At 36.8% G+C, this 15,746-nt stretch overlaps 2 protein-coding genes across 2 annotated transcripts; one reads left to right on the forward strand and one right to left on the reverse strand.

The window, feature by feature from the left end:
• Window positions 1-2,036: 2,036 nt before the first annotated feature.
• On the reverse strand, window positions 2,037-2,540 carry LOC111374680. The gene has a single exon (XM_022997392.1). The coding sequence runs from the start codon at window positions 2,538-2,540 to the stop codon at window positions 2,037-2,039; it is 504 nt and encodes a 167-aa protein (XP_022853160.1).
• A 2,460-nt stretch (window positions 2,541-5,000) lies between these two features.
• Window positions 5,001-13,821, forward strand: LOC111374688 (cationic amino acid transporter 2, vacuolar-like). The gene is made up of 15 exons (XM_022997400.1): window positions 5,001-5,084; window positions 6,870-7,042; window positions 7,095-7,346; window positions 7,784-7,868; window positions 7,992-8,132; window positions 8,240-8,358; window positions 8,483-8,579; window positions 8,892-9,064; window positions 9,177-9,243; window positions 10,187-10,345; window positions 10,733-11,006; window positions 11,261-11,369; window positions 11,938-12,050; window positions 12,560-12,635; window positions 13,292-13,821. The coding sequence occupies exons 1-15, from the start codon at window positions 5,001-5,003 to the stop codon at window positions 13,446-13,448; spliced, it is 2,079 nt and encodes a 692-aa protein (XP_022853168.1). The 3' UTR covers window positions 13,449-13,821.
• The last annotated feature ends 1,925 nt before the right edge of the window (window positions 13,822-15,746 follow it).

Raw genomic sequence — 15,746 nt, forward strand, 5'->3', positions numbered from 1 at the left:
ACTCGGTATGCAGTCGCACATGGATGATCCTAGATTTTTGTACATTATGTTTGAATGTGTTATATCAGAAGTATTTGTACAAAGTTGCCATTTGTTGCTCTTTATGCATGCGTGTGTGACTACAAATTATGTATTTCGAAATTTCCATTAACTCGAGAGTATGCAGTGTAGTTCGATTCGTCATCTAAAAGACAGTAATTTCAAAATCTCGTGAATACATTACGATTCTCGTTTTTGAACTGAGTAAAAAATAAGTACCAGCATAGCAAAATTCATTTAAGTTGTCTTTCATGTAATGTTATAACACATGCAGCAACATGGAAAAAATCTTGCACATAGCTATTACGTTGAAATTTTTTTTTCTCAATTTCTGGAAGGAGCGCCACATTCAAAAACTGAAAATGGAATTGAAAACCATGCTTAGCTCATTTTTAGTCATTGCCAAAATAATTCAATAGTCATAACTCACATTGGTACTAATCTTCCAACCCCAGCCACCATTTCAGGACATATACTAGGGATTTAAGTATGATTAGACTATCATCCATCACATAGTTTTCTATCAAATTTTAATTGTATGGGGGTTGGTGGTTGGGGCAGTAAATGAGCTTCAGTGCATCTCTCCAAAAAATCTACTATATTTAGCATGGTAAGTCCACATTATCATTGACACCTTTAATATTCACATTTGAAAATTCATGTTGCAGTCTCTACGTTTACTCCTCAACATGTTCAATAAATATTTTCATATCAGAACAATGGCGTTGTCGACAGGGAGCAATGAATCGTTCAAGCATGAGGAGCCGCTACCAACACCCGGTTCGTCCCCACTATGTCCTATCGTCATTGCTTCAGACGATGACGAAGTGAGTTATGAACGTGGTACGAGAGCCACATCCGTTGTTCCTTTTCCGAACCTCGACGATGTTGCATGTGAAGCTTCCCAGAGTCCAAAGACCGTGCTTGATTGGGTCGTCCCATTGATTGTTCCGGTGGAAGTTGAGTTTGATGATGACGCGTGGTTGGCTCATGTTCCATCTCCCGAGATCATTGTGATCAGCTCCGATGACTCCGAAGAAGATGGTTCGAGTATGGACAATCAATGAGGTGGCGAATATGGGTATGTGGAGCGTATGAAATAATGTATAGTTCGTATTTTGTCAGGGATGGATCTGGTAACATAGTTCTGCAATGGTGAGCAAGAGCACCTCCATTGTCTACGTACCGTTTTCTTTATATTTTGTTAGATTTTGGTATTGGACCTACTATGGACGAGGACAGAAACAATCTGTCGGGAACGGCATGTATACTGTCGGGAACGACAGATTAACTGTCGGGATGTAAGAACATATGTTCATTTGTGTAAGTATGAAACTTATGTTTCCCTGTATGGATCCCTTGTTTACTAAAAATTGACGTACCCTGGAATGAACAAGTTCACTGTATTAACAATGTAGGTTCGTCGGGATTTCTTGGTTCGGGCTTAACACATGAACTTGGAAACATCGAAAAATAAGTTATTTTTAAAATTCCTTGTAGGTGGAGTTAGGTGTCTATACGTACGTGGTGTCTTATGAATAAGTCCGTATGGAAAAATTACTAATCAGGTCAGCCCTAAATCGTCCTTGAAACATATCGTTTTTGTTTGTTGTTAAATTAGAAGACGATGTTTGCTGTTAAGAAACGATAATGGAATGTAAAAGAAATGTTATGATTCAAAATATCTGTGTAAGTAGAGACTTGAATGGGTAACAGTGTAGTCATGCAGGCATAAATATTTCGGACAAGTCAGATTATATACTCTGTAACCATCTGTCGAGACTGACAGTTTAACTGTCGAGATGTTATGAAGGGATATCAATTACAATATCTTCTAACTAGTTGCGATCATGAGAAACACTAATGTCAGCAAACAAACGACAATGATAAAAAAATGAGAACATTTACATTCTTTCATTACAAACGACATGGGGGTGCCAGTTCACATACAACTTCAACCACTTTCGAACAAAAACCTATTTATTACAAACGCCTATTTAAACGGTCGGTGGTCTAATGGGGTTGGAACATGTGCTCCGATTATGACCTAGTCCACCACAATGAGTGCATTTCCTCAGTCGTGTGGCGGACTCGAATCTGGATCGCTGACGTCTTGTGGGTGGTCTACCTGGAGGACGACGTACATTGGATGGCCTAATAGGAGTACCTGTAATTTCGTTTGGCACTATCCAATCCACTTCACGCATAACAGGATATATAGTTTCGCTATAGGCACCTCTCCAGTATTCCGATGTGTAATACGGTGAGCATAAGTCGTACAATGACATACCTCGCAAGCAAGCAGCTCGAGTGGCATGAACGCATGGCATACGATTAATTTGAAACTCACGACAAGTGCAGCTGTTATCAGAGAAGTCGACGATGTCCGTGTCGTTGGACATTCCAACTTGTGTTAACTGTTCTGTCAAGCCATGAGCTCGAAGCCTTGTACCTACTTCAAACGTTGTCCGCAACTCGTTCTCCATCCTCAACGACAGCATGCCAGTACATGTGGTTGCACTGGTTCGGCGTTCGTGAAACCACTTCTACATAGTTTGTCGAATGTGTTCGACCAAGCACGTGATCGGTAATGAACAGGCATGTCTCAACATTGAGTTCAAAGATTCGACATTGTTATTTGTCAAAATGTTGTACCTTTGATCAACAAACAGTGCTCGTGACCAAAACGAGAAACCTGCTCGCTCTAAGTACCTGTACACTCTTGCACTTACCCTACGGATCTGTCCCATAAGTCTTTCAAACTCTTCGACCCGAGAAGTTCGTGCAGCTCATTTGAATAGAAATATTACACTTGCGTTGTTGTACCGCTAGACTAAGTTCTTTTCTAGATACCAGATATAGTACCCATGACGAGACTGAGGAAATAGGCGAGCAATGGCATTGGAAATGCTATTCTTCCGGTCGGAAACAAAAACCAATTCAGCAGAGTCGCCTATAAGCTCTTTCAAGTTGGACATAAACCACATACACGATCTATTTGTTTCAGCATCAACGATCCCCCGTGCCAAGGGATATATCTATTTGTTGGCATCTTGGCCGGTTGCCAGCAAAAGTGTACCTTTGTATAGACCTTTCAAGTGACTACCGTCAACACAAATAACGGGCCTCAAGTAGCGCATGTAGCCACGAACGCTTGCACCAAAAGCTAGGAAGAAGTAATGAAACCTATTATGGGAATCAACTTCGATGTGGGTTACTGTCCCTGGGTTACGCTCTCCTAGAACGTGACAATAGGAAGGTAATTTTTGAAAATTATCCCCCGGTGTACCATGTAACATATGTAAAGCAGCAACTTTCGCCCTATGTGCTTTTTGGTAACTTATTTTGACACCAAACTCGCGTTCTATGTCACGTGCAATAGCGGTAGGATCGTACAACCGGTATGGATTATCCAATTTTCTCAAAATGTGCTCTGCAATTACAGAAGTAGTGGCATGTCGATGTGCGTTACGACGGATATCTACCGAATATGTGTGCACATGGTTGAATTTTCGGATCATGAATATAGAAGTCCGTTTCACACTCGAAGCACGTAACGTCCACTTGCAATTACGGTCCACGCATGCAACGGTTAACATTTTGCGGCTTGACCTGCTTACATGAAATTCAAACTTGTCTTGCAAAGCAAGTACACGAATTTTCGAGTACTGCTCTTTCTTGCTCAAGAATATTTGCCGTTCAACAAGATCGGATGTACCCACAGCTGTAATCCATTGGTCTGTACCCAAACAAATAAGTTGTGATGACATTGGGGAGTCAACGTCTGCAATACTAGCAGCATCTGTACCATTGAATGGGTCGTCCAACATATCGTCTACAGGTGCAGCCCCATCATCAAAATTCCCCGTTTCGACTGCATTATTCATTGGGGAACTAGGCTCATGATTCATGTCATCGTGTTCTAAGTTCTGGTGAACATCTGTTGCGGCAAACAAATGGTCACGCAAATTCGTATCCCTCCTTATGTCAACAGTTCGCATATTTGTCTCCACAATATTAACGCACAAAGCAGTTTCCGTATGAACAGATATGTACCACATGAGGTCTTCATCTTCATGTATTTTAGCTGGTGGTATATTCATGTTCGGGACTTTAAACTTCAATTCCATTTCGGTGTGCGGATCGATAATGCCAAGTTTCTCATTCAACCATAACAGAAGTCCTGCTAGGGTAATATTTCTCGGCACTAAAATGGATGTGGTTTTGTCCCCTGTCCACTTCCATTCGTCGTCCGCGTGAATAAACCTTCCCTCGTGCGACACGATGAATCTCAAATGGGTGTTCATACCTAAAATAAAGGGATTACAACGATAATAATTATGAACAGTCAATATGTCGATATGTAATAGCATCGAAGGAGCACTTTCGAATATTTAAACCGATGCAATAGGAGAATGTGAAATGCAGGGTGCCAACAGTTTTCAACTGTCGACTTAGACAGTTTAAAACTCTATCCCGACAGTTTATCTGTCGATCTCGACAGTTTGTAAATGTCAAGATCGACATGTATAACCGTCGAGATCAACAGATAAACTGTCGAGACCGCCGACAAGTTTAACGCCAGTTTGTTTGTTACTTTCTCTGAAATATTAATGGTTATAATCAATTCTCAACTACAACAATTATTCCATTGCTCTACAGATCTCCATAAACAAATGACTGCTTCATTAAATGTGGAATAGTTGACATTTCCCTAAATATTTTTGGTATATTTTCCCTTTAAAATGATTTGAAAAAGAAAAAATAATAAAAGAAAAAACAATACCATCATCATTAATAGTGGTTTTAAATGTTTTCTTCACTTTAATGATCATGTTGCTTTTAATATGTGAAAAATAATAAGCTATTACATAAAAATATAAATAATTTGTAATAACTAATCTCTCCAAATGGATGATGAATCGATATAGCAATATATTGTTGATGAAGAAATAAAGAAGATGAAAGAAAATGGAGGGTTTTTTTCAAGAAGGGATGTATTTGATGTGAACTATGATTGTTTTGCTTCTTTTATCTTATTTTTGGTTCTTTTAAATTTTTTTTACGTCTTTTCTCTTTTTTTTTTTTAGTTAATTCATATTATACAATATAATATACATTTACCAAATCATTATAATATACATATTAAATAATGAAATCATTACAATTGATTGGATTGGAGGCTACCATTAATAAGCATTTAATGCTCCTAAAAAGGGGAGATTAAGGGTAATTTGGACATTTTCCACCAAAAAAGTTACATTTTTTATAAAATTTAGTACACATCAAAAGTTTTATAGCAATTTTCAAAAAAGTGTCATTTTTGATAATTTCCCTATTCTTTATTACAATAATATTACACGTAAATAAAAAACTTTTCCTTATTTTTCAATCACATATCTCTTATCAATTTACTATTTAAAAATACATTTTTATATAAAAATGTCTCCCAAACACCATCTAAGTATATACCAAGAATTGAACAATGTATAATCTTGTATTCTGATTAAAAAAGAGGAAAATAAATGAAGGTGACATGACACATTAATTAACAAATAAATAAGTTTATAGTGAGCGAAAAAATTAAATTAAATTAAATTAATTATATTGGCAGTGCCATTTCAATCTCTAAACAAATATTCTTAAAAGTTAAATGACTATTGTGTCACCCTCTCCCCCCCCCCCCCCCCCCCCCCCCCCAAAAAAAATGGAAGAAGAGAAAAATCTTAATTAAATCTCTATCTAAAGAAAAATCCTGACTCTGCCCTTGAAACTAAACGACGATTTGGGACTTTTAACATGTCTATTGGTGGAGGTTAATTTTTCTTTTTTTTTTTTTTTGGTTGAATTTTAAATTTAAATTAATAAATTATTTTTAATAATTTAAATATATAGGATGCCGCCAATCAACTGAATAAATACCTATTTCATGATAAGTTAACGGAGTATTATTATTGTACCACCAAAAAATAGGAAATTTCTGATATTTTCACCTTTATGGTATAAAGGGGAAGCTGAAAGTGAGAGCACACAGCAAAGAATATAAGGTTAAAATCACTAGAATATTGTTGCCAAGCAATTTACAGTTAGGTAAAGCTGAAGAAGGATGATGATTGGATGAAAATGGCTTAAGAAGGAAGCAATGGAATCACATTCAAAGGCCATTATCATCATCATCATTGGTTGGCTAAAAAATAGTATTAACATTTATCATATAAAAAAATAAAAAAAAACATCCATTTATGTGTTATTCGTGCTTGTATAGGGTCCATGTCTTTAATTGATCACCGAAATTTAAAATGTCGAGTTTTGGCTACTGAACTTTGAAAAATATTGTAGTTTACTCACTAATATAAATGTTAAATTTTGAAAAATGTCGAATTACTCAATGAGTAATGTACAACATTTTCTAAAATTTAGTGGCCAAAACTCTATGTAACTCGACATTTTTCAAAATTCAACATTTATATTAGTGAGTAACGTATAATATTTTTCAAAGTTTAGTGGTCAAAACTCTATATTTTAAAATTTAGTGAGCAATAAAAGATATAGATTTAAATTTAGTGACCAAAACACAAAATTTTAAACTTTAGTAATCAATAAATAATATGGACCTAAATTCAATGATGATTGGACCAATTAATTCCAAAATCAAGTGGCAATAACAATTATAGGAAGCCAGTAGTGGCACACGCTTCCGCGCGATGCAGACTAATTGATAATTGATGATCAGTAAATGATCCATTGAATCAGTCGAACGCTGCCTTATTCTTATTGGTAGCAAGAAAAATTGAAAACCAAAGAATTTTCACCGTTGTCTTTTTCTCCAGATAATCCCAGCTGAATCTCCATCGCAGCCCACCTCCAAGTCCACCACCCAAAGGCTCCAATCCCACCAAGATTCTATCGTTCTCTGCCTTTGGGATTGCAGCAGCCCACCACCATACCAGGATCTCTGCCCAAGATTTTCTTGCACATATTTAAATATTTGGGGGTTAAACTTGTGAATGAGATATACATACACCCTCAATTTCAAAGTTGTGATCTTAATATAGATATGAACGTCTCAATCTCTGGTTTCATGTACTTTTGCTACATTTTGTAGGGGTTGGTTCAACGATTGGTGCTGGAGTTTATATTCTTGTTGGCACAGTTGCAAGGGAGCATTCAGGGCCAGCCCTTACCTTTTCCTTTCTAATAGCTGGTATCGCAGCTGCTCTTTCTGCCTTCTGCTATGCCGAGCTAGCGAGTCGTTGCCCATCTGCTGGGAGTGCCTATCACTATTCTTACATTTGCGTTGGAGAAGGGTAATATCTAAATTCCATCTTGTCGTGGGGAGATATTGTATTGTATAATATGCCATCTTTTACATCTCAAGAGGGCCACCAGCTTGATGACATGAAGATTGTGCGAAGTAGGATCTATAGCATTGTGGAAATAAACTTAGCGTGTGTTAGTCTTGTGGGATAAATCATCAAAATTAGAAATTTGGAAAACCATTTTTTGACTTAATTATAACTCTTTTAAAAGCTAATTGCAAGCACCAAATTCGGGGCGTACAAACCTAGCCTTAATGTTTCTTTGCTCATACAGAAGTATGGCTCTGGAGGAATAAGAGGAACTGTTATTGCCATGTCACAAAACCGAGCTTTCAGTTTGCTGCTAAATATCATTACTTGATTGTTTTCATTAAGTTTTCAGATATTGTTTGGTATTTGACTTCAATTCCTTGGATTGCATGCAGTGTTGCTTGGTTAATTGGTTGGGCGTTAATCCTGGAATACACTATTGGGGGGTCTGCGGTTGCTCGTGGCATATCTCCAAATTTGGTGCTGTACATTTTTCTTATATTTAGCTGTTTTAGTAGGTCTCTATATGTGTGTTTGAGGATTCATCTTTTATTTTCAAGGACACCAATAAGCTAAAATTTGCTTTTCTCTGCCTTCCATCAGGCCTTACTCTTTGGAGGTCCAGATAGTCTCCCTTCTTTTCTAGCTCGTCAGACCATCCCAGGGCTTGATATTGTGGTGGACCCATGTGCAGCTATCTTGGTGTTTGTAGTCACTGGGCTTTTGTGTGTTGGAATCAAGGAGGTATCTTTTCTCAACATATTTGTTTCATTGGAAAAAAAAAAAATAAAAAAAATGTTCCCTCTCTGACTCTGTCTTATCCTGTAAATCTCGAAACATGTGTTTTACAGAGTACATTTGTTCAAGGAATTGTAACAGCAGCTAATACTTGTGCCATGATCTTTGTCATCATAGCTGGTGGATATTTGGGTTTCAAGACTGGATGGCCCGGCTATGAACTTTCTGTTGGGTAATCATGGTTTATACATCTTAGACATTTGCATTTTACTTGCTTCAGCATCCTTCTCATCAATTTATATATGCTTGTTAGCATGAGAAGTTACTCATTCAAAGAGACTATTTTCCACGTTTAGGTATTTTCCATTTGGGGCTGATGGCATGCTTGCTGGGGCATCGACTGTTTTCTTTGCATACATTGGCTTTGATTCAGTTGCTAGTACTGCAGAAGAGGTTTGTGCCACTGTCCTCCAAATTCTTTTCAGTTTTTAGAGATGTATGGTAATGGCTAAAGCATGCTTGGCCCAGAGTTAAAAAAAGGAAAAAAAAAAAAAAAATTACTTCTTTTCTTTCTTATGAGTAAAAACAGTTACTTACTTCGAAAGTAGCTCTCACCTTATAAGAAAATTGTAATTTACTTATCTCCAACTTTGACCGATAAAAAATTATTTATTGAAATAATAATGCATAAAGTTACAAGATAACTTTTTAAGCTTAACCTAGCATGTTATGAGATTTTGAACCTTGAACATCCCCATCTGACAGGTAAAAAATCCGCAACGAGATTTGCCAATGGGTATTGGTATTGCACTATCTATATGTTGCACGTTGTATATGCTGGTCTCTGCCATAATCGTTGGTTTGGTGCCATATTATGCGATGGATCCTGACACTCCCATCTCATCTGCATTTGCTAGCCACGGAATGAAGTGGGCTGCGTAAGTAAATGCCCAGTTTCATAATTGACTTTATTGAGATTTCCTCTGACTTGAATCATTTTTTGTGATATGTGTCTATGCACTAATTGTGCGCATATACTTTTCAACTCAGGTACATAATAACTCTTGGAGCTTCTACTGCTCTTTGCTCGACATTGATGGGTTCTATCCTACCACAGGTAATGAACTATTTTAGATAGGACCATAAATGGTTTCCCATACGTTCAGATTGATGCTCCTAGTGAGTAAAAGGATGTCAACTGCATTTCCCATTCATGTCTTACTCCTGCCTGCAAAATCACTAAATCTAACTTCTAGAATAGTCTTAAAAAGTAAAAAGAGTTGTTGATACTTAGTGTCTATTTGACGCCCTTAAATTCACCCAATTTATCAGTATAATGGGGTCCACATCTACATCATCAATTTATTCATGTCAGCAAGAAACAATTGTTTGATAATTTTATGATATGTATCTTTCCAATTTTGCCCTTACCAACTGAAATTGGGAGAAAGATTGAAGGGCAAATAAGTAAATTTCCCATGACAAACTTAGTTCTGTCAGTTGCTTTTCAAAGGCACACAATTTTTAATGCATGTGTTACTGTAGAAAACCTTGTTTCACCAAAAAAAAAATAAAAAAAATAAAAAATAAATAGTGGCTTCAAACAGGGGCTTAATACTAGAGTATGAAAAATAAGTTACTTTTATCAGATCAAAAATGTCTTCTTCTTCCTTTTCCATCTCCACCTTGTGGAGTCTTCCTTTATGACTGACACATGTGAAACACGTATTAAAATTTATACCAACTGAAATTGGTAGAAAGATTGAAGGGCAAATAAGTAAATTTCCCATGACAAACTTAGTTCTGTCAGTTGCTTTTCAAAGGCACACAATTTTTAATGCATGTGTTACTGTAGAAAACCTTGTTTCACCAAAAAAAAAATAAAAAATAAATAGTGGCTTCAAACAGGGGCTTAATACTAGAGTATGAAAAATAAGTTACTTTTATCAGATCAAAATGTCTTCTTCTTCCTTTTCCATCTCCACCTTGTGGAGTCTTCCTTTATGACTGACACATGTGAAACACGTATTAAAATTTTCTTTATCTTATATGTAACTCAGCCTCGAATACTTATGGCAATGGCTAGAGATGGATTGCTGCCGTCATTTTTTTCCGATGTCAATAAACACACACAAGTTCCTGTGAAGAGCACTGTAATTACTGGTTTACTTGCTGGAATCTTGGCATTCTTCATGGATGTTGAACAGTTGGCAGGCATGGTATGTGCATTTTTATTGCTCATAACAGCTATGTGCATGAAATACTACTTTTTTCTGGTGCTACTTCTATTTATTATGGAACTATGGGTGCTGAAGTGTTGCTACACATTTCCTTTTTTGTGTTCCATTCTCCCTCACCGATTTTTTTTATTATTTAAATGGAGCATTTTCCGTTGATAATGGGGAGAAAACACTTCACATTTCATATTACTTGAATCCTTTATCTACTTATAGATGTGCATGTCTCAGTGATGATATAGGTTGAATTGATATTACTCCACCAAACCGTTAGACTAGTTAAATATCAAACAAATTGTGTAGAAATTGGAATCTTATTCGTCTGTGAAGTTCTTTCTCAAGTTCTGATAGCTTTGTTAATACATGCAGGTCAGTGTTGGTACACTAGTTGCCTTTACAACGGTGGCAATTTCTGTGCTGATACTGAGATATGTTCCACCAGATGAGGTTCCACTTCCATCGTCTTTCCAGGGTGCAATAGATTCAGTTTTGACGCGGTATAGTAGCAGTAGTTCTAAAGAAGTCGATGTGGAAAACTCAAAAGCCAATGCTATAACCTCAAGTGACAACATTCCACTTTTAGTTAGCAAGGAAACACCTGTTGGGTATCCTATTGTTGAGAAAGCAGCTGTGCGGTGCAACTGTAAGTTTATCTTATGAGAGAATACCATTTTATGATGTACACTAGTGTATGTTGAAATAATGGGGGAAAAAAATTCCTCCTCCTGTTTTGTTTTATTTTCCCATTTGGGAACCAAGCTAGGGAAGGGAAATTATCAACACTCTCCTCTCTCCCATTTTCTTTCCAAGCCAAACATAGCATTATCATATAAGCTTTTCTTCTTAGATTATCTAGTTATCAATATTTACCTACTATTTTCTTTGCTTATCATGCAGTCGTAGTGAATAAAGCCAATAGGCGGATGATTGCTGGCTGGACAATCTTGCTTACATGCATTGGAGTGCTTGTCCTCACCTCAGCAGCTTCAAGCGTGAGCCTTTATAGGTGGGTCATCTATTTTTATGGTGATAGATTTTGGGCTTGGCTTTATGAGGAAGAGAATATGGTGTCTTAAAATTGATGTTTTAATCTGATAAGAAAGGCCGATAGAAGCATGGAATGTTGACTTTAGGTTACACTTGCACTCCAGATTAGACCAAACAAGAATTTATGCATAAAATTTGAGCAGATAGTCCTTGGTAGATAATATTTGATTGGATTAAAGTGGAGCGTGTTTATAAGTTTTTGATTCAATTTCTTATCCGGCCTAAATCCACCTCCTTAATCTGTATTATGTTATCTGGTAAGCTTAAAGAAGATAGTAAATAACAATCTTTTGAAAAAAAAAAAGCTAAAAAAAATTTATCCAGCCTGCTACTATCTACATAATATGTCTACTCTTATTTCATACTTAATTCCTAGTATGGTCTAATTTTGATGTACCAAACAGGCAAACACGACCTTAGAGCATTAGCATATGTTGTCTGCATTATTTTCTCTACTTGACATTTCTGAACCTAGAATCTTTTATATGAACCATGTTCCAAAACTCAGTTCTTCAACTATATATCAGCTCCCTTCGATTTACACTTTGTGGAATTGGTGGCATTCTCCTTTTATATGGTCTAGCATTCCTCACGTGGATCGACCAAGATGATGCAAGGCACAACTTTGGGCATTCGGGAGGTATTCTTTCTTGATGTACTAGTAATCGGGATTTTGATGGTATGTTGTCAAGCACTGATTTGATAAATTTATGGCATGTTTGGTAAGGTGGACTATATTAACAATCCAAAAAGAAATTAGATCTAGTTTATTGCAATGTCTACTCCTATCTATTACTGCGTGGTGAACAAGCCCTTGTTATGTTTTATGAGGTGGAGCTGATAATAGTAGACAATATTGGGGAAGAGAAATAAGCTAAAAACTTGTACATTGTACCATTCAGTCCTACCAAGTATTGTGTGCCAAACATGCTTTAGTGTCCTCGCCATGATCACACATTTGATTGACTCTTGACCCTTAAGCTGTTGGATTTTGGGTGGTAACTTCCTGCATGGACCGTTAATGTCAGCTTTGCATAATGCATCGGCTCTTCAATTTAGTGAGAAACGCTTTCGATTATAAAAATTTCTAAGAATATGTTGGAAAAATTGTTGGGATTTCTTTGAATGATCAGCTTATTCTCTGTTTAGGTTTCATTTGCCCATGTGTTCCGCTGCTACCGATCGCCTGCATTCTCATCAATGTCTACTTATTAATTAATCTCGGGTGAGTATCTAGTCATTCTATCGCCTGTTTGATTAATCACATGTTCTTTCTGACATTAATATAGTCCCGTTTATAAGCCTGAAGAAATACCCGTTTCCACGCATTTACATTTTTATTTTTACAGTTCCCATCTTCCTCCTGAATATGTCACTGTCTTTTTGTTTCTACTCAGTGTTAAGTGAGATGAAAATGGGGATCCATGACATGCTGGAGAAACATGGATGTTAGAATTTTAAAATAGCGGGACTGAAGACAAATTTGGCTAAGATTAAAAAGTGTACTTACAAGTAAAAAATAAATTTCTTGTTGGTAAATGTTGAAAATAAGTAAGATGCTTATTTCAGCAGCCACTCTTACATCACTCTCAAAAAACTTCCTTTTTTTTTTTTTTTTTTTTTTTTTTAAGTGAGAAAAAGAGTAACATCCAAATATGTTTAGAAACAAAAAGTAACTTTTACCCCGTTTTTAAGAAAAAGCTGAGCTAATATGTTCTGAATTGTGCCATCGGTAGATTATTTCACATGTTCCATGTTTGACTATAATGGAAGTGTATATCTTCTTGAGTTACTCTTCTCCAATAATTTCTCGTGTCAATGATTGCTGTGTATTTAGCTTTGGGATCGCTCTTACGTGTTTCTATCTATCCGTAAATGCAGAGGCTCTACTTGGACCCGTGTATCAATATGGTTAGCTATAGGAGCAATAGTTTATCTTTTCTATGGCCTGAGGCACAGCTCATTGCGAGATGCAGTTTATGTTCCTGTAGCCCATGTTGACGAAATCTACCAAAGCTCAAGAAATTCTCTGTCGTAATTCTTTATAACCTTTCGGGTAGAAAACTATCCAAGTTCAGAATCATCACAAGTCAAAAGTGTAGTAATTAGTTTTCTTATTCGATGAACGAACTGACAAAGTATGACTTTTTATCCTGATCTTGGGCTGCTGGTTTGTGTGGATAAAGTACCATTTGTGTGTTTCATATCTCAGAAACACTCTTAATTCTACTGTAATATGTGATCTTTTACAATCTCGAAAGGGGACGAGGAAGAAAGTGAAAATGAAAACTTGTAAATATATATTTTTTCATTTGGTCGGCCTGTGACAATATTGTACTTCTGTAGCGTACATTGTAAATTATATGTGTGATTTTGAAGTTAATTGAAATTTTAGGACCTCATATTATAAATGTTTTTCTTCTTAATATTTTGTTTTACTGTAAGAATCCATTTGATGTGTGTGGATTTTCTCTCTCTTGATTATGAATGAAGGCAAGGCTGAACATGAGAATTTTTTATTTTTATTTTTTCCAAATCAACATCAAAATTATTTATTTAAACTTCTTTTGTCTATTATAATCAAACTAGGTTAATAGGTTGAATTACATTGTAGGTCCTTAACCTTTCTAGTTTGTTGCAATGTTGTCTCTATAGTAGCATGTAGTATCCTCAACTTTCGTTAATTGATGCAATTGGTTTCTCGTCAACCTTAGTCTAAAGTTTCCATTAATGTTCTCTAACTCAAATAAATTGGAAAAGGAAAAAAAATGCTACCTTGCTTCAGCCTCATCCGCTACCCGATCATCCATTCCACCACCCTCTTCTATTATAAAGTCAGGGGTTTATCAATGGTTATTGCTTATGTTGGAGGCACAAAAATAGGGGAAAACCCCCTTAGATTTTTGGAAACAACAAAATTTTTTTCTTCCTGATTTCTAATATACCGAGGATTGTCTGGGTAAATAAATGAAAGGTTGGAGATAATACGTGATACTAAAGGGTAATTGGCACATAACGTCCATATTTTTCGAGTGTATTATGGAAAACGTCCCTTCCTTTTATTTTTTTGGCATTTTTGCCCCAATTTCTATATTTCTTTGCGTTGAACGTCATTTTCACTGTTTTTAGTGTAAAATAATCAATATGCTCTCCTATTTAAATAAAAGAAAAAATTGCAACTATAGGCCAAACTTCTAAAAAAGTTCAAATACCCCCCCATAACTTCACCTTTTTCCCACACCTCACCCCCACGCCACCGCCACTTGTCGGTCATTTTCAACCACCTTTCGATCAGCTTAGCCATCGGACCAACATACCAACTTGAAGTCCTCATTTCCCTCTTCACAACCCACCCAACCACTGGCGGGAAAATCGTGCCAAAATAAGTTGCCCATGCAACTTCAACAACAAAATCGACATATTCAACTCCATTTTTCGACTTCGACGTCGACGTGATGACCAACGATGGCGGACCACCCCTCCTAGCACCGCCTCTTCAAGGAGAACCTAATAAACCTATTAATCATCATCAATTTTAACCAGAAATTGTAGAACCAAGAGATTTCTTCAACAGCGAAAAACGGCAACTTCAAACACATTTTTCAACACTGACATCACGATCGACGATCGCGGACCACCCCTTCTAGCACCGCCTCTTCAAGGTGAACCTAATGAACCTATGGGTCATTGTCAATTTTGGCCAGAAATTGTAGAAACAGCCTTGATAGTTCGTACACAAAGAAACTCGACCGATCCCCTTTCGATTGATGATGCTACAAGGCTTCAATCCACCAATTCTAGCATGTAATCGTCAATTAATGTTGTCACAACTATGGGTCCTCCATCAATTGTATCAATTCATCAACCAAACGATCAATTTTCAAGATTGAACTGAAGGACCACTGGCCGAACGCGAACTCCGATTTTCTGACTGTAAATTTTGATTTTCAGCTTTGTTTGATGATATGAAGACATCTATAGGAGCGTAACGAGAGCATAATCGCCTTGGAGGATGGGTGTGCCATGGGTGTCATTGAAAATGGAGTTTCCGACCTCCATTTTTGGCCGTTTCACGTTGCGTAAGCAGCCTGTTTTGGCGCAATTTTTTGGCCGATTCATTTAGATTTCCGGCCAGTGGTTAGGTGGGTTGTGAAGAGGGAAGTAAGAGCTTCAAGTTGGTATGTTGGTCTTGCGGCTAAGCTGACCGAAAGGTGGTTGAAAATGGTCGACAAGTGACGGTGGCGTGGAGGTGAGGTGTGGGAAGAAGGTAAAGTTTTTGGTTTGGGGGTATTTGCACTTTTTTAGAAGTTTCGCCTAAAGTTGCAAATTTTCTTTT

The sequence above is a fragment of the Olea europaea genome, chromosome 2 (genome assembly GCF_002742605.1).
Source record: "Olea europaea var. sylvestris chromosome 2, O_europaea_v1, whole genome shotgun sequence".
NCBI lineage: Eukaryota > Viridiplantae > Streptophyta > Magnoliopsida > Lamiales > Oleaceae > Olea > Olea europaea.

What these genes read in the sequence shown, in the direction of transcription:
- LOC111374680 (XM_022997392.1), bottom strand. Translation starts at nt 2,540, where the DNA reads ATGCTGTCGTTGAGGATGGAGAACGAGTTGCGGACAACGTTTGAAGTA.
- LOC111374688 (XM_022997400.1), top strand. Translation starts at nt 5,001, where the DNA reads ATGAAAGAAAATGGAGGGTTTTTTTCAAGAAGGGATGTATTTGATGTG. An exon ending in TGGGTTCTATCCTACCACAG is followed by an intron (nt 9,244 to 10,186) that starts GTAATGAACTAT and finishes TATGTAACTCAG; the next exon opens with CCTCGAATACTTATGGCAAT. An exon ending in TACTTATTAATTAATCTCGG is followed by an intron (nt 12,636 to 13,291) that starts GTGAGTATCTAG and finishes CCGTAAATGCAG; the next exon opens with AGGCTCTACTTGGACCCGTG.